This window comes from Mytilus galloprovincialis, chromosome 3 (genome assembly GCF_965363235.1).
Source record: "Mytilus galloprovincialis chromosome 3, xbMytGall1.hap1.1, whole genome shotgun sequence".
NCBI lineage: Eukaryota > Metazoa > Mollusca > Bivalvia > Mytilida > Mytilidae > Mytilus > Mytilus galloprovincialis.
The window spans coordinates 74,946,134-74,962,880 of record NC_134840.1 but is presented as its reverse complement, the minus strand read 5'-3'; the positions used below and the strand labels follow the sequence as shown (position 1 = coordinate 74,962,880).

The 16,747-nt window shown below is 33.5% G+C and overlaps 2 protein-coding genes across 2 annotated transcripts; one reads left to right on the top strand and one right to left on the bottom strand.

The window, feature by feature from the left end:
* Positions 1–1,373: 1,373 nt before the first annotated feature.
* LOC143068931 (uncharacterized) lies at positions 1,374–6,764 on the bottom strand. Its single transcript, XM_076243322.1, has 3 exons — positions 6,450–6,764; positions 3,726–3,872; positions 1,374–2,124 (listed from the first exon to the last, which is right to left on the bottom strand). Exons 1-3 carry the CDS (start codon positions 6,640–6,642, stop codon positions 1,976–1,978), a joined length of 489 nt encoding a protein of 162 aa, XP_076099437.1. The 5' UTR covers positions 6,643–6,764; the 3' UTR covers positions 1,374–1,975.
* Positions 6,765–12,110: 5,346 nt separating this feature from the next.
* On the top strand, positions 12,111–15,367 carry LOC143068937 (E3 ubiquitin-protein ligase TRIM45-like). The gene has a single exon (XM_076243334.1). The coding sequence runs from the start codon at positions 12,135–12,137 to the stop codon at positions 14,001–14,003; it is 1,869 nt and encodes a 622-aa protein (XP_076099449.1). The 5' UTR covers positions 12,111–12,134; the 3' UTR covers positions 14,004–15,367.
* The last annotated feature ends 1,380 nt before the right edge of the window (positions 15,368–16,747 follow it).

Here is a 16,747-nt window from a genome sequence, read left to right as displayed (position 1 = left end):
ATTATTTAGGTTATGGTCCCAAAGGTTTAGGAATTAGGGGCCCAAATAAGCATTATGTAGTTTCCAGTCAATAACTTGTGTTTTAGTGTATAAATATCTCTGAAATTATACCACAAGTTTCCATACTACAAAGGGATGGTTATGGGGGTTATTGCTCAAATCATTTAGCAATTAGGGGCAAGAGAGAGGGGAAAACTAGGGTTTCTCTGGTTAAAGGACAATTTAGACAATTTAAAAGCAGTGTAAGGGAGGTAATCCAATATAAATTCAATTTAAAGAATACTGTTACCGGTATATATATATATATATATATATTTATATATCTGTCCACACTGCTTGGAAATTATTTATTAAGAAATGACCATTGTCTTGAGATGATTAGCTGTAGATTTATTTTTAAATGTTACTTTTATTTTAATCAATATTAATTTTAACCATGACTGTATGTCATTTTATATTTCAATATTAATTATTTGTATGTCATTTTATATTTCAATATTTTAGGATGTGTTTAAATGAGTAGTTATTGTTGCAAACTCCAATTAGAAATTTGAATTTAGATTATTTTTGGAATAAGGGAAAGGGGGAGGTTCAAAAAATTGGGGGTGGGAGGGGGTAAATAAGAGTTTGCACGGGGGTACAATTTTTCTCATTTCAGATTTCAGAAATTAAAAAGAAAATTCTGTCAAATGGTTTTTTTTTAGGGGCTTAATATTCAAAAGGCATAGAGTATTGCTCAAAAGCCAAAAAAAAATAAGTTCATTAGGCCACATTCATTCTGTGTCAGAAACCTATGCTGTGTCAACTATTTAATCACAATCCAAATTCAGAGCTGTATCAAGCTTGAATGTTGTGTCCATACTTGCCCCAACTGTTCAGTGTTCGACCTCTGCAGTCGAATAAAGCTGCGCCCTGCGAATCATCTGGTTGTGTTTTGGTCTGTTGTTCTAATACTGTATGGTGTATGCAATAGGTTTACTATATTCTGTGTATGGCATTATTGTAAGGTGTACATGTCCATCTGGCAGGTGTTAACTGACCTTGACCTCATTTTCATAGTTCAGTGGTTAAAGTTTTTGTGTTTTAGTCTGTTCTTGTAATACTGTATGCAATAGGTCAATTATATTTGGTGTGTGCAAATATTTTACAATTTACATGTCAGTCTTGCAAGTTTCATTTTACCATGGCCTCAGAAACAAAACTTTTAATAAGGAGTTATATTCTAGTCGACAATGTTTAAGGGTTTACATTGTTGAATATGCATATAGACTTTAATAGGTGAGCAACACAGGCTCTTTAAAGAAACTTCTATTTTCTAAACAATCAATAAGATTGAAACATAGATGAATAGTGAAAACATATAAAAACAAAAGTTATTTTTAATAAAAATTTAATAATAATTAAATGCAAAAGTAATCAGTATATAATTCGTAAAAGATTATAGTAACAATTTAATAAGTACAATAATAAATACTGGTACTGTCTGTCCAAAATAGAGCTAGCAAATTCAATGTTGACAAGCCAATCTTTCAACATCAAAAGTTCAAACTCATCAATTGTCAATAACTATGTATCAGCGTTATAAAGTTGAATGGTCAATCTAACGAAAAAAACTTTTTTTCTGTTTAGTCAAAATGATATCATAAATAAAAAAGATTTCAATGTCTGTGTCATTTTGGTCTTTTGTGGATAGTTGTCTCATTGGCAATCATACCACATCTTCTTTTTTATATATTCAACATACAAGTACCAGTACACATTTTCTCATAGTTAATCAGATATGTAAGCTCATTGTGGATAGACAGTGTTTCAAATGGAAACTTGACTAGCTATCAAATTAATGTTCAAAGTTCATGTGGTTATATGTATATAAACAGTATCACAAATTAAGAAGTTGTTTTTCCCAATAAATGAGCTTGAAATTTATCAACTCATAAGTTGATATTAATGTCCAAAAAACATCACATCCACACATTCACTGTACAAGAAGTAGTCCATTAATAAATTGCAGCAGACCTGCTACTCCTGCTAAGATGGCTGACCAGTGTACTTTTGGAACTTCTGCTGTACTCATTTCATCAAGCTTCCCATAAAACATCATAAGAAGAAGTGATATAGTGAAACCTGAAAGAAAAGTGTCAGTTTAAAAGTACATGTTGTAAACTAGAATTGAATTTCTTGTAATCTTCAAATAAAATATCATAAGCAGCAGTTGCACCAGTCCACTGATAAAGTGAAACCTGAAAGACAAGTTATACCATTGATATAGTAAAACATAAAAGACTCATCCTTTTCCTAAGCATATTCTAAAATGCAAAGGCCATCTTCCAACCAAACAACATAATCAGCAAATTTATAGTGAAACCTAAAAGACAGTTAAGTACACATAGTAAAACCCAAAGGTGGTGTCAACTTCCCACCAAACACCATTAGCAGCAGTGATATACCAGTAGTGAAACTGGAAAGACAAGTGTCAGTAATATATATACCATTTATTTAGGGACTTTCTGTTTTGAATTTTCCTTGGAGTTCAGTATTTTTGTGATTTTACTTCTTATAGTAAAACCTAAAAGACTTCAATCTTCTGTCCCAACATCATTACAGTTCAAATATTAAAGCATGCAATCCAAGAGTTTAAATGCCTTGCTTGCCAACTTTGTTTGGTTGTTTGCTCATGCATTGTAATTAAGTTTGACACTTCAGTTCAATGGTGAGGCGAAGTATAACAGTCTGTTTACTAAACACAAAGGTTTTATTGGTCAATGAATATTAGACTTGTTTCCAATATAATATCCATTGTCCAACCAACTCTTTTTTATATAGTAAACAAACTTTTACTCCACCTCACCATTGAATTTAGGTATCAATCTTAATTACAATGCATGAGCAAACAACCAAACAAAGTTGGTAAGCAAGGCATTTAAACTCTTGAATTGCATGCTTTTATATTTGAACTGTAACAGCAGTGATATAGTAAAATATCAAAGACTTGTCTATCTTCCCACCAAACATCATTAGCAGCAGTGGTATAGTGAAACCTGATAGACAAGTGTCAGTGATATAGTAAAACCTAAAGATCATTTCATCTTATTACCAAACATCATAAGCAGCAGTGATATAGTAAAACCTAAAAGACAAGTGTCAGTGATATAGTGAAACCTGAAAGATAAGTGTCAGTGATATAGTGAAATCTAAATGATGTGGTCATCTTCCCACCAAGCATCATTAGCAGTAGTAATATAGTGAAATCTGAAAAACAAGTGTCAGTGATATAGTGAAACCTAAAAGACATGTCTATCTTCTCACCAAACATCATTAGCAGCAATGATATAGTAAAACCTGAAAGACAAGTGTCAGTGATATACATGTATAATAAAACCTAAAATAAAACATGTAATATTGCAATGAAATATAAGATCTCAATTTTGAATGAAACAATGAAACCATATTAAATGATAATAGACATCAGGGGCTGACCCAAGAATTTTGAAAGAGGTGCTTAATTGCTGAAGCTGATAAAAACCAAAAAAGACATCTTGGGATTCTTGCCATAAAACAAGTACATTGTATTTAAGTAATAGCATCATACAGTGAAACATGAAAAGCATGTCATCTGTTACAATCAATTCAGATCAAAAATTTTAATGAAAAAGATAAATAAAAGCTCATGTACATGACGATGTACTGTTCAAATATCTAGAGATAAGTATGTAACTTATACTAACCTGATAAAATACACACCACTGCTATAGCCTGCTGCCTTCTTATATTATATTTGTCAATAAAAGTAAAATGTTTAAACATCATCATCAAAGACAGGATCATTCCACACCATCCTATCAAACTTAATAACTGTACGATGTGATACCATACTGCAATTAATAATTAAAAAAATATTTAAGATTAAACAAAACAATTTATTATACCAACATTTCTTACTGTGAGATTGAGACGAAGAAAAGCAATACAAAACACTGATCTTTTGCTTTTTGTCGAGCCTGCAACTTTTGTTGCAGAAAGCTCGACATAGGGATAGTGATCCGGCGGCGGCGGCGGCGGCGGCGTTAGCTAACTTTTTAAAAGCTTTATATTTTAGAAGGTGGAAGACCTGGATGCTTCATACTTTGTATATAGATGCCTTATGTTACGAAGTTTCCATCAGTAACATGTCAAATGTCCTTGACCTCATTGTCATGGTTCAGTGACCACTTGAAAAAATAGTTCAGATTTTTGTAATGTTGAATTCTCTCTTATTATAAGTAATACTTATATTAAATCGGATAATTATATTTGTTATGTGCGTACCTTGCAAGGTCCTCATGCCCGTCAGACAGTTTTCACTTGACCTCGACCTCATTTCATGGATCAGTGAACAAGGTTAAGTTTTGGTGGTCAAGTCCATATCTCAGATACTATAAGCAATAGGGCTAGTATATTCGGTGTATGGAAGGACTGTAAGGTGTACATGTCCAACTGGCATGTGTCATCTGACCTTGACCTCATTTTCATGGTTCAGTGGTTATAGTTAAGTTTTTGTGTTTTGGTCTATTTTTCTCATACTTTATGCAATAGATTTACTATATTTGTTGTATGGAATGATTGTAAGGTGTGCATGTCTAGCGGGCAAATGTCATCTGACCTTGACCTCATTTTCATGGTTGAGTGGTCAAAGTTAAGTTTTTGAGCTTTGGTCTTTTTATCTAATACTATATGCCATAGGTCAACTATATTTGGTGTATGGAAATATTTTATGATCTATATATGTCAGTCGCACAGGTTTTATTTGACCTCGACCTCATTTTCACGGTTCATTGCTCAGAGTTAAGTTTTTGTGTTTTGGTCTATTTTTCTTAAACTATAAGTAATAGGTCAACTATATTTGTTGTATGGAAGCATTGCTAGCTGTACTTGTCTACCTGGCATGGTTCATCTTACCTTGACCTCATTTTCATGGTTCATTGGTCTTTGTTTAGTTATCTTGGTTAATGTTAAGTTTATCTGACAGTTTTTAATAAAGCTTTATACTTGGGACTATCAACATAATATCAATGATTAGTAAAGAAGGCGAGACATTTCAGCGTGTGCACTCTTGTTATGTGTTATTTTGCTGTGTATGTACTGATTTTTTTGTCCTTGATTGATACCCAATTTATATCCTTTGCTTTTCTTATATGATCGTTTACAATAAATACAAATAAATCAAACGGTAAGCCAATAGTAAAATTTATTGTCTTTAATACATGAAAGCAGAGACATATATATATACATACAATGTATATGATCATATTTGTCTATGATGAAAGCCTTTAATTTGTTATTATTGACTTAAGGTGGCACCGTGCAGATTTAAATCATCAACATGAAAGGAGCGAATGCATTCAGTAGCATACATGTACATCAATACATGTTTATGCCATGTAAATACTGTATACATGTACATGTATGTATAAAAGTTCCTATACAATGCAACAAACATGTACATGTATACCATACAAAACTAGTATTCAAGTATGGATTAATCACTTCCAAGATTAATTCAATTTACACACAAATGAAATCATAAATTGTCTAACAATGTAATGTTAAGTATAAAATATAAAATGTTAAAAATATTAACATGATTAAAAATGCAATAAAAAATATATAGTATTTCTCTAGATGAACTAGAATAGGCTGATCCAGGGGGGGGGGGGGGCCTAGGGGGCACGGGGCCCCCTTTCATGGGAAAAATTTGGTTGATTATATAGGAAATCACTGAAGCAGGACTGGAGCGCTAGCCCCCCCCCCCCCCCCCCCCCCCCCCCCCCCCCATTACTAGGAAAAGTTCTGGATCCGCCACTGACTAGCTTTATCGAAGTGCATCTGCATGCAAAATTGGAAGTTTGTCTATTTTTAACTTTGTATCCAAAAACATTTTAGACCAACAAGTCTGTAACAACAAACGAGCAGCCATAGTTCCAAACAGCAAGACCCAAGACCCACACCAGACCAACAAGTCTGTAACAACAAACGAGCAGCCATAGTTCCAAACAGCAAGACCCACACCAGACCAACAAGTCAGTAACAACAAACGAGCGGCCATAGTTCCAAACAGCAAGACTGACCAGTACAAAAACTATCTTTGAGCGCACTGCGGTAGATTGGAACCATCTAGAGGATTCAGTAGTGTTTGTCATTACAACCAAGGAGTTTAAATCTGCACTCCTCAGCAAGCGCAACTAACTTCAGTGCAGACCAACCCGTCACACAATAGCCGAAAGGAATCTGTGACGTACCCATCCATATACAGAAGTGGGAAATACAGATACAGATTTTTCTTTTCTACAACTGCAAGTTAACCACTTTGAGGGAAGTCCGTTTTTTAAGCAATTAATTCAGGGGTACATGTACATGTATATCACTCATTTTGGGAGGTCGATGCCAACCTGGTGATACATAAATTTTCTTACCAGGCTCCTCAGTGAAAAAGGCAGGAACAATATTGCAAGCAAGGAAGTCGCAAAATACAGCCCACCAAAGTCCATATGATACTCCTGGTAACTTAAACCATGCATGACTAAACAGTGCGACAACATATAGCACATTTGCAGGAACCAGTAAGAAGAGACATATTTTCTCTTGCTTTATAGTTATCTTTGTCATTTTCGTAGCATTTTCACTTTTTTATGTACATTTATGTGACAATGTTACAGGAATTTCTCGCATTATTGAAGTCAAAAGACTAAAATGCCCAAAATCAAAAATGTAAACAAAATAAAAAGATAAGTAAAAGTTCCCGGAAGTAAAAATATACAAATAAATTAGGTCGAGTCTGGAAACAAAGATGAAATTCTCCGGATTTCAACGAAATGAAAACTAGATTTAAATGTTCGTTCATTTCCGTGCTTTATAGTATGGTTGATTTCCTCTGAGACTATTATAGAATAGAATACAAAATTTATTTTCTAAATTACAGGGCCCATCGAGGCACAGGGGGTTGTGAAGAGAACCCCTTTTTTTCTTTCTTTCTTTCTTTCTTTTTTTTTCACTCCGGCATATTTCAACTTATATCATTAACTTAGTTTTACCAGAGACAGTATTATATGTCTCTGGTTTTACTTATTTAAGATGTTCAAAGTCTTTTCAATGCGATTTAAGAATATTAATTTTTTTTAAGTATCCCTCTACCCTTATCTTCCACAAGATAAGCCTGACTGAGGATAGTTTATTTTTTTTACTAATGCGCACGAATCTGATCATGGGTACAGCACTACATGTGACTGACTAAAAATCTGTCATTTCTATTTTTTTAATTTGAACATTTTTTCCCCAAAAATGGTTAAATTTTGAACCGGAAATGTTACATTCCACCATCGTAGAAATATAGAAGGCTCTCTATTAAATATGTTTGTGAATAATGAACAGTACTTTATGAAAATGAATAAAACTACACATAAATGGCCATCAAGGCCGTAACTATAATAGAGGCAAGGTAGGCAATTGCCTCACTAAAATTTCGACACTGAATTTTTTTTTATGGTCTTAAATACGAAATATAATAGTCCGATTCGTTGTTCTGTCTCAACTTTAATTTCTATAACTTGTCATCATTCCTTTTAATTTATTTTTCCTGGATATAGCTCAGCACCCGAACTGGTGATGTTTCTCGATTACATTAACCTAGTAACGATAATCATCATGGATCTCTAGCAGAAAAAGGAAAAGCTATACAAGAGTATGGAGTGTGTGTTCGAGTGGGCACTTCTCTATGTTCATTACTAATGGAGCTCTATGGTCGGATTGTTGTCCTTTTGACCCATTCTCTATTTCCAATCTAAATTTTATATTTTACAGAGGTTGTCTTTAGTGCCGTATGGAGACAGTAGAGTGTCCACTTGCTCAAGTTCAGTTTTATACTCTTATGATATACTAGCTTATGGTGTGTGTTTCCGAGCGACATCGATCATTGGGTTGATGATTTAGTGAGCTACAAGTAGAAACACAGACTGCCCTTAAACAACTGAAAACTTGGAAAAGGGCATGCACAAGGAATGATGCACGGCGTGATAATGTGCGGTCTTGACATGCTCAATGTTCATTGCGATAAGGCTGTCAGTAGACAATATATTCTGAAAAGATTTGACGAAACCGGCCATATAAAAAATTGGCAAAATCTGATGAATTGATGTTTGTTTTGACGACTGACTCAAATTGATATTTGGATGTTTATCTGACATATAAATTTGAATAAAGTTGAAAAACATTTGGTGTAAATAAATATCTTTAAATAAGAAAAGTTTCTATAAAAAGTGTCCGAATTCAGAACATTGTCAAACTCTCTGGAAAGGCTTAGAATGCAGGATTTTGCACCATTCATTCCATACACTCCCAAACATTTTTCGCCTCGCTTAGCCGCTCGGCTCAATTATCTTGCTTCACTAAAATAATATGCCTAGTTACGGCCTTGGCCATTTCTTGTACAACAGTCATATTCTATCATTGAGTTAAGTCAGAATATATCGTCAAAAAAAATAATCATGGCATGTTCATAACAGCGGTGTCCAATAAAACGTTGCGGGAAGAAAAGGTCAAAATTAATTGTTTATATTCTTATTAGAGCTACAACTAAATAAAATCATTTTAATCCAATATTATCGAGTAAACAGTTGAATTTAAGTACGTAGTCTTCAAAGAACAATTATCATTGACCAAATTGTCGATCAGGTTTTCGAGGTGTCCAGTTGTTATGAACGTAAAAATACGTAATACTAGAACACACCCGTGATATCGCGGGTCCGTGACTTAATTAAAGTATATTTAATATGCGCAAGCCTTTTAGTATTAGTATTGTCATCTGATAAAGTCATGCCGATTATAAGATACACAGTTTTCTCTGCTTTCAAATCTTTCTGTTTGAACCCGTCGAACTGGAAGTTATCAATTATTGATATTAATATTAATTATTTGGAAAACAAAAGGTCCTGGAATGGAGTATTTTTTAATCAACAGCATTGTCCTATATTAGTTATAACTAAAGTTGAATTCTTTGATTCGCTGTTTTACGTCATGCCCGCTAACAAATTGAAAACTGTACCTATACGCCTTATTTTTGTCCAATTTGACAATTAACCCTGTGATTATGACCCGTGTAATACTATATAGCATATTAATCCTGAATACACCGTTTGGTGGTGCGCCTGTCAGATGCGGAACGTACAGATAAGGTAATCGGTAACAGGTGAATATACTATTGGTATCGGTATCGGACTCGACCCGGAACTTCTTAATTATTGGCAATATTAATTACGTGGAAAAACAAAAGGGCCTGGAGTGGTGTAATTTTTAATCTACACCTTTGTACTATATTAGTTATATATAAAGTTGAATTCTTTGATTCGTGGTTTTTACGTGATGACGGCTGACAAATTGGACCTCGTAATTTTAGTATTATAGAAGTTCGTTGTTAGCAATACAATGTGCTCCACCAAAATATGGAATGGAACCTTCCAGTACACACAAGGTTAAAAGGTAGTTTTCATATTGATGTGACTACACAGAGAGATGTGACCACCTACACAACGTCGGTGTCCGTCCATAGAGGCGTAAGTTATGAACGCTAGAAAAGATAGAGGAGCTAGTTTTAAGGAATTTTCAAGATTTTCGTGAACAGTATCAGATGAACTTTATATCAAAGTATAGTAGCTGTTAAATGAAAGTAATGTAATTGTCAGGGTTATAATCTTTGCAGTTTGCAAAAATTCAGTTTTATATATATACCGACTTGGCGGAAAGGGTCATGGTTGCCATAGCTTTGAACAAGAAATATATTGAAATTTAAACTTGAATGAAACTTGTTCAACGTTGAAATCGAAAACACAACATCTTTTTTTAAGTCAACATAATATTTTAATGTCACAATTGTAAATCTGGGGTGTACAATAAACTTTTAATAGTCTAGAGTGAATTATGCCGTTCATAACTCTAACACCTAGCTTACAGTATTGGTGTTATGAACAAATGTTATTAATCTGGGTTTTTTTTTTAGTAAATGAAATGGATTACTGGTACTCCTTTTAAACGTAATCGAAAACATTTGATGTCTGATTGTATTTTATCATGTCACACATTTAGAACATTTGGCATGAAGATTAAATTTTCGATATCAGCATTGATAATAATTTGAAGACACACTATTTTTGTTATGAACGATTATTATTTAATTATTATTATATGATTTTGAGCAATAAATGATAAATTAGTTGTAGTTTCAAGAAATCTTGTGTTGTCTTTAAAAGAGGAGTTGTTCTAAATCCTTGAAACACAAAGGAGCATATTTCACTCCTGGTTCACTAGCTACCATTTTTCCTATTACTCGTACACAATCTCTGATTGCTAAGTTACTTTCTTTTTGAGAGAGAAGCAGTTTCACACTGTTCAATTAAACTCTTTTCCTCTCAGAAATTAAATGTTAAGTCATATTTGATCATCCGTGTGTTTATAATGAACCCCAATTCAAAACAATTTCTTGAGTAGGTAAAAATACTGATTTTTCAGGATGAATTGTGAATCCTAATCCATCTAATAAAGTAACAGTATCTTCAATATTTTTCAAACACTCTTGATATGTATCAAACAACCAACTTCATCAATATAAGGCACATTGACGTGTCCCATTTCACGTAATTTTCCATATAAAACATGTTTTAACAATTTCAAAATTGGTAAAAACCCTTGGACTGCTCGATAACCCTTGTGGAAGTATTTTGAATTGGTAGTGATCATTTTTCAATCTTAATCTTAAATATTTTTTTACCCCTTTCTTGTATCGGCACACTATATTACGCATCGTTGAAGTCAACCGAAGCCATATTTTGGTTTTTGTCTCACAAAAGTGAAATTTGTCTCACAAATGTCAATTTTGTCTCACAAATGTCAATTTTGTCTCACAAATGTCAATTTTGTCTCACAAAAGTCAATTTTGTCTCACAAAAGACGATTTTGTATGCAAATTAGTTCACAGAATCCAAACTAAACAAATTGTCATACAAAATTGACTTTTGTGAGACAAAATTGATTTTTGTCTGACAAAAGTCAATTTTGTCTCACACAATTGACTTTTGTGATTTAATTTCCATATTAGGTAACAAAAGTCAATTTTGTATGCAAATACGTTTATATTTGCATACCTTTATGACAATTTTGTCATGGCAAAAATGAATTTTTTCTACAAAAATGAATTTTGTCTACAAAAATGAATTTTGTCATCACAAAATTGAAGTTCTCATAAAACAAGTCTGTATCACATAGTTTTATAAGACAAAAATGATTTTGTTATGACAGAATTGAATTTTGTACAAAACCACAAGAGTCCCATTCGGCGCCCCGTACCATGCAGTCGCGCGTTTCGTCTACATAAGACTCATCAGTGACGCTCAGATCAAAAAAGCTTGAAAGCCAAACACGTACAAAATATCCATGAGTATCATTACATGTATTTGACACTTTTTCAATAATTTCTTTCTGAATCAAATTACTCTCATGTTCATTAAATTCAATTGTTTTAGGAATAGTTATTTGGGATGGTACATTGTCTAGATCAATAGTATAACCAGATAAAACATTTCTTATCCATTTATCCAAAGTTAGTAAATCACAGTTGGGAATAAATACTGAAATCATTATCTGGAGTATTGTATAACTTGAACATACAAGTACTTACAGATACATTTAATGCATTGTCTTTGGTTTCTTTAGTCTCTTTTTGTTTTTTGCCCAGAATTTGTCCTTTGGTCAGAATTTGTCTTTTGGCCAGTTTATGTCCCAATGACTGTCATTTGACCAGTTGTGTTTTCTTTTCCTAAAAAAAACGTTTTTTTTTGTGCAATTGAAAATATTTTTATTATTGTTACATTTCCATGTAACCGTACCCAGTGCAAATGATAAAATTTCATTCATAAATTATCAGAACAAATCATTTCTTTATTATGCGTTTTTAAACCATTGTGTTTCTTTACTTTAGAAACATTTACCATTATAGCTATATAAATTTTAAAATGAGGTAAAACTGTCACACTTTTTAAAAAGATAATAATATATATAGATGTACTTCGAACTTCCTTGTGTGGTGTTGAACAACAACGTGACACCGATTCAACATGGCGCAGGGAAACTATTCTGATATTGAATCAAAATGTGGGATTTGTTTGTCTCCGTACACAGAACCGCGGCTATTGGAATGTTTCCATACTTTTTGCACACCGTGTCTCGAAAAACTGGATGTGAATGAAAATAATGTGACGTGTCCGTTATGTAGGACACAAATAGCTCTACCAGACAATGGGGTAAGCGGTTTAAAAACTTATCCTTTCTACGTTGAACCATCTCACAGAGACAATGAATTAATGGACATTTGCGAATTATGTTCGGAAGAGAATTATGTTGTAGCTAAATGTCTAGATTGTAAAATTGATTTATGCGTGAACTGTCGTGACTACCACAAGAAACTAAAGGCGTCTCAGAATCACTCGCTTCAGAACTTGAAATTAGATGAATCGAAACAACACCACGAAAATCCAATAAACGAATGCAATGAGCATAGAAAAGAGATTACTTTATTTTGCGTACCTTGTAATACCTTTTTGTGTAGTGAGTGTTCAGAAAAAGCTCATCGTTTGCACAAGGTCCAGAACCTATCACAGTTAGTTCAGACTAGAAAGAAAATGTTACTTGCCAGAACAGCAAGCTTAAAATCAAGAATATCGGTTATCGGGAACACTGCAGAAAGAGTCAAACAAGAAGAAAACTATTATTACAAAAATTGCAGCATAGTAAAGAAAGATATATTAGCACACGCTACAAGCATTAAAGATGTATTTTGTAATGCCGTCGATATATTGACGAACAAACATTTAGCTACAATCGACAACACTAAAAAAATCGATATCAAAGTGATTGACACGTATTCGAATGAGATAGAAACAGAACAATTGTCATTGGCTGGTCTCATCAAGACAACGGAGGATTTCATTGCCAGTTCTACAGACAAAGAGTTGATGGTTGATGCCTTTATTATCGGTGGTCGTCTTGACAAAGTCTTGAACAAAACTCTGAATCCATTGAGTTTGCATGTGCAGAAATATGAATGTAAGGAATTCACTGAAGCTACCGTAGCAAATTTGCTTGGAAAGATAAATACTTCGAAGGTAAATGTTATTACACCTTTATATACACAATTGCCTATTCCTGAATTGTTTCCTAAAGTAGAAAAGGTACATAGCTTTCAACTTCCTGATTGCATAATCAAAGATATTGTTGCCGCAAATAACGATAATGTATGGATATTCAATGGGAATTTGGCCAGCCTGGTAAGTCGAGATGGGATTTTGCGTTCTGCTTATGCGCCACCGAAGGGAAGCAGAAGAATGCTAAGAAAGTCTGCAGATGAGATATGGTTCTGGACTGGACAGTCGGCAGTGAAGAAAGTAAATTCACAATTTCAAGAAGGGTATAAAGTTTCATTTGATAACGGATCGGTCGGTTGTTTTAATCAAAATGGGAATTTGCTTGTGTATAATAAAGAGGAAAACGCATTCTGTGAAGTATCCGAAAAAGAAGGTGTTCAAAACAAAATAAAAATCACAGATCCAAAAAACAAACTTCAGAATACTAACTTTTTTCCTAGTTCAGATATATTGATGGCAGAGACAAAGAACAGCAACTATGTTATTTCAACACAAAATGATACTGTTATAATAATAACAAACAAACAGGGACGTATTCTTGAGACATCTAAACGATCAAATACACAATTCAAATGTATAGCTGTAGATAACTACGGAAATATTATAGTGTCTGATTGCATCAACGGGTCAATCGACATTTTATCAGAAAATGGAGTGTTTCAAAGAAACTTGTTGAACACTAGAGCTCATTTCATTAGTATTGTCATTGATGAGTGTGGCTTTTTATGGGCATGTGAAAAAGGTTATCAAACTGTGAAAACCGATGTATATTCGTACCAATAAAAGTGTCCTTTCTTTGATTCCTTAATCGAGGTCATCGTAACATTTTCAAAAACCGAAAAAGGAAAGTATGCCTTTGTATTGTCGTGAAGCAATATTTCGTTGGTAATATGATTGCGTAAACCCCTGAGGGTTTACGCACTATATATTGGACGAGTGATGTAGTCTTTCGGAACACCGGATGTTAGTCGGAACACTTCTGGTCTTTCTATGACCACCTTTCAAATACATGCGCAATAGCTATGACCACCTTTCAAATGCATGCGCAATAGCTTACAAATCTGTTGAATATGCATTAGCATCTTAAGTTGCTATAGAGATATTTTACGTATGATCTGAAATTTATTATGATATAATATTTTCTTGCACACGATTACAAGCTGCTAATATTAACCTACATGCGTAGTATTTTAATTAGTCAAACGATGTAACCAGCTGTGTTTAGATATGAGATAAGATTTTATGTAAACAATGCGCTTTATATTCTGAACGAGAATAATTAAAAATAAAATCTTTAGAAAGAGTTTTAGTAGCATTTTATTTTAGATTTTACGTTTAGTGAAGATGTACATGTTGTAAAAAGCAAGCTATTTATTTTTTATACTGAAATTAAAGGGAAGTCTTTCTTGCATATGATTAAATTACAGTTATTTTTTTTGGTTAAATATTGCAACTTTAATAAAATAAAAAATGGTTATTAAAAATAAAATTAAATAGATATTGAATATGAAAAAATAAAATATTTTGAACGAGAACAATTAAAAATAATATCTTTAAAAAAAGAATTAGCACTTTTTGAAATTTTACGTCTAGGATAGACCAAGGACATGGAAATATAATCATAAATACGTGCCTCAAATAGGTGTAAAAACGAGGATTTAAAAAAAAATCGTTTATTGAAAATAACGTTAAAACTAATTATGAAAGTTATGTCCGTATTTATTTTCATTAATATTGCAAATTTAAAGTTATTTTCTTTGTTTAAATATTGCAACATTATTTACTTTTTTTAATAACCTCTGAATCCTTTTCGTCATTAAAATGCGACTGATAAGTATAGATATTCAATATGAAGGGGGAAAAAATAACCGTGACTGAAATCTAAATCTAAAATTTATTTTAAAAAAATACACATTTGACCATGCAGATGTAAGAAATGATACTTCAAGCAATGAAACAACGAATTAAATGTGCCACTTTAATTACGACTGATAAACCTAAAAATGAATCATGCATGCATTTTTAGCAGACTTAACCAGGTCGGCGATAAGATATCGAATATAAAAAAAGAAGATATCGGGTTTGGTGTCAATGAGACAACTATCTGCAAGAAACCAAAATAACACAGAAATACAAACTATGGGTCACCGTACAGCCTTCAACAACAGGCAAAGCACGTACCGCATAGTCGGCTATAAAAGGCCCCGAAATGACAATGTAAAACAATCAGTCAAAAAAGAAAATTAACAAAGTCCGTATCATCGTATGCGTAACTTAGTTGCTCACCAGAGGAACTTTACGCAAGCGTTTAAACACGCGTTCCATAAGTTTGAAGTACGTCGAAATGCAAAGGTATACGCTTGGTGAACGCTTTTACTTCAGGAAAATTTTAATGGAACATAAAAAAAATCATTCAGCTCAAGCGTTTGTCAAACGTATATACATGTACCTGTAAACTGCACGCACATAATATACACGCCACACGAGCGTTGAAAACGCTACAGATAAGTTTTAGACACGTTAAGGGCACATTGCATACAAAAATACTCGTCGCCTTAAAGCTTTCATTTAGGAAAAGAAGTCCGATGCGGGTGAAACTTCATCAAACCTACAGAAGATATTACACCCTCTCTAACCATGCAACATGGGACTAGACATAGAAGTACAGGAACTATTCACATTAGTTTGAGCTGTACAAGATCTATAAAAATATCCCGCCTGCCTCAAAGGTGCATATAGGATCGACCATGGTCCAGCACTAATGATACAAATACCAACCAGAGTTACAATGACGTGGTAGTAAGTCTTTAAAGGCCACCGAGCGGCTTCCAAAAATGAAAAAAACTACTATTTAGTCGGCTATTAAATGCCCCGACCATTAAGATTTAAAAACAAAAATCAAACAAAACTAAACAGCCTTATTGATAACAAAATAATTTACGAAAACAACTTGACCGACATGAATTATGAACAACAACCACTGTACTACATGTTTCTGGCTTTAGAATGGACATTGGCACATAAACAATGTGCATGGTGGCCATAAACCCAACCCTCCCAAATGAACCAAACCTTAAGGACAACACATCGCAAGAAAAAACTGTAAAATATCAGTTGCAATTCGCGTCCCTAAAATTATGGGTACGGTGCACAATAATCACTTACATAAAAACAATAGACACAAATCACTGAAATAATCGCACTTACCGAAAGCTATTTCAAAGCTAGTGAACATGTAGACGAACCAGTGGACATAGATGGACTGGTAAACATGTAAACAGACGGGCGAATGTGACAGACTTATTGACAAACATTCACATATAGACAGACCTGCAGTTGGGAATGTAGGAAGACCAGGAGAAACGCTAAGGTACGCTTTACGCACACCCAATACACGCTTTAAGCTCGTTGTGCACACGATACAGATATGATTGACAAGTTGAATGCATCAAAATTACTAGCGTTTTGGTAGCGTGCATGATTTTTTTTACCTCGGCCGACGTACGTCGGATCTATACGTTGATGTG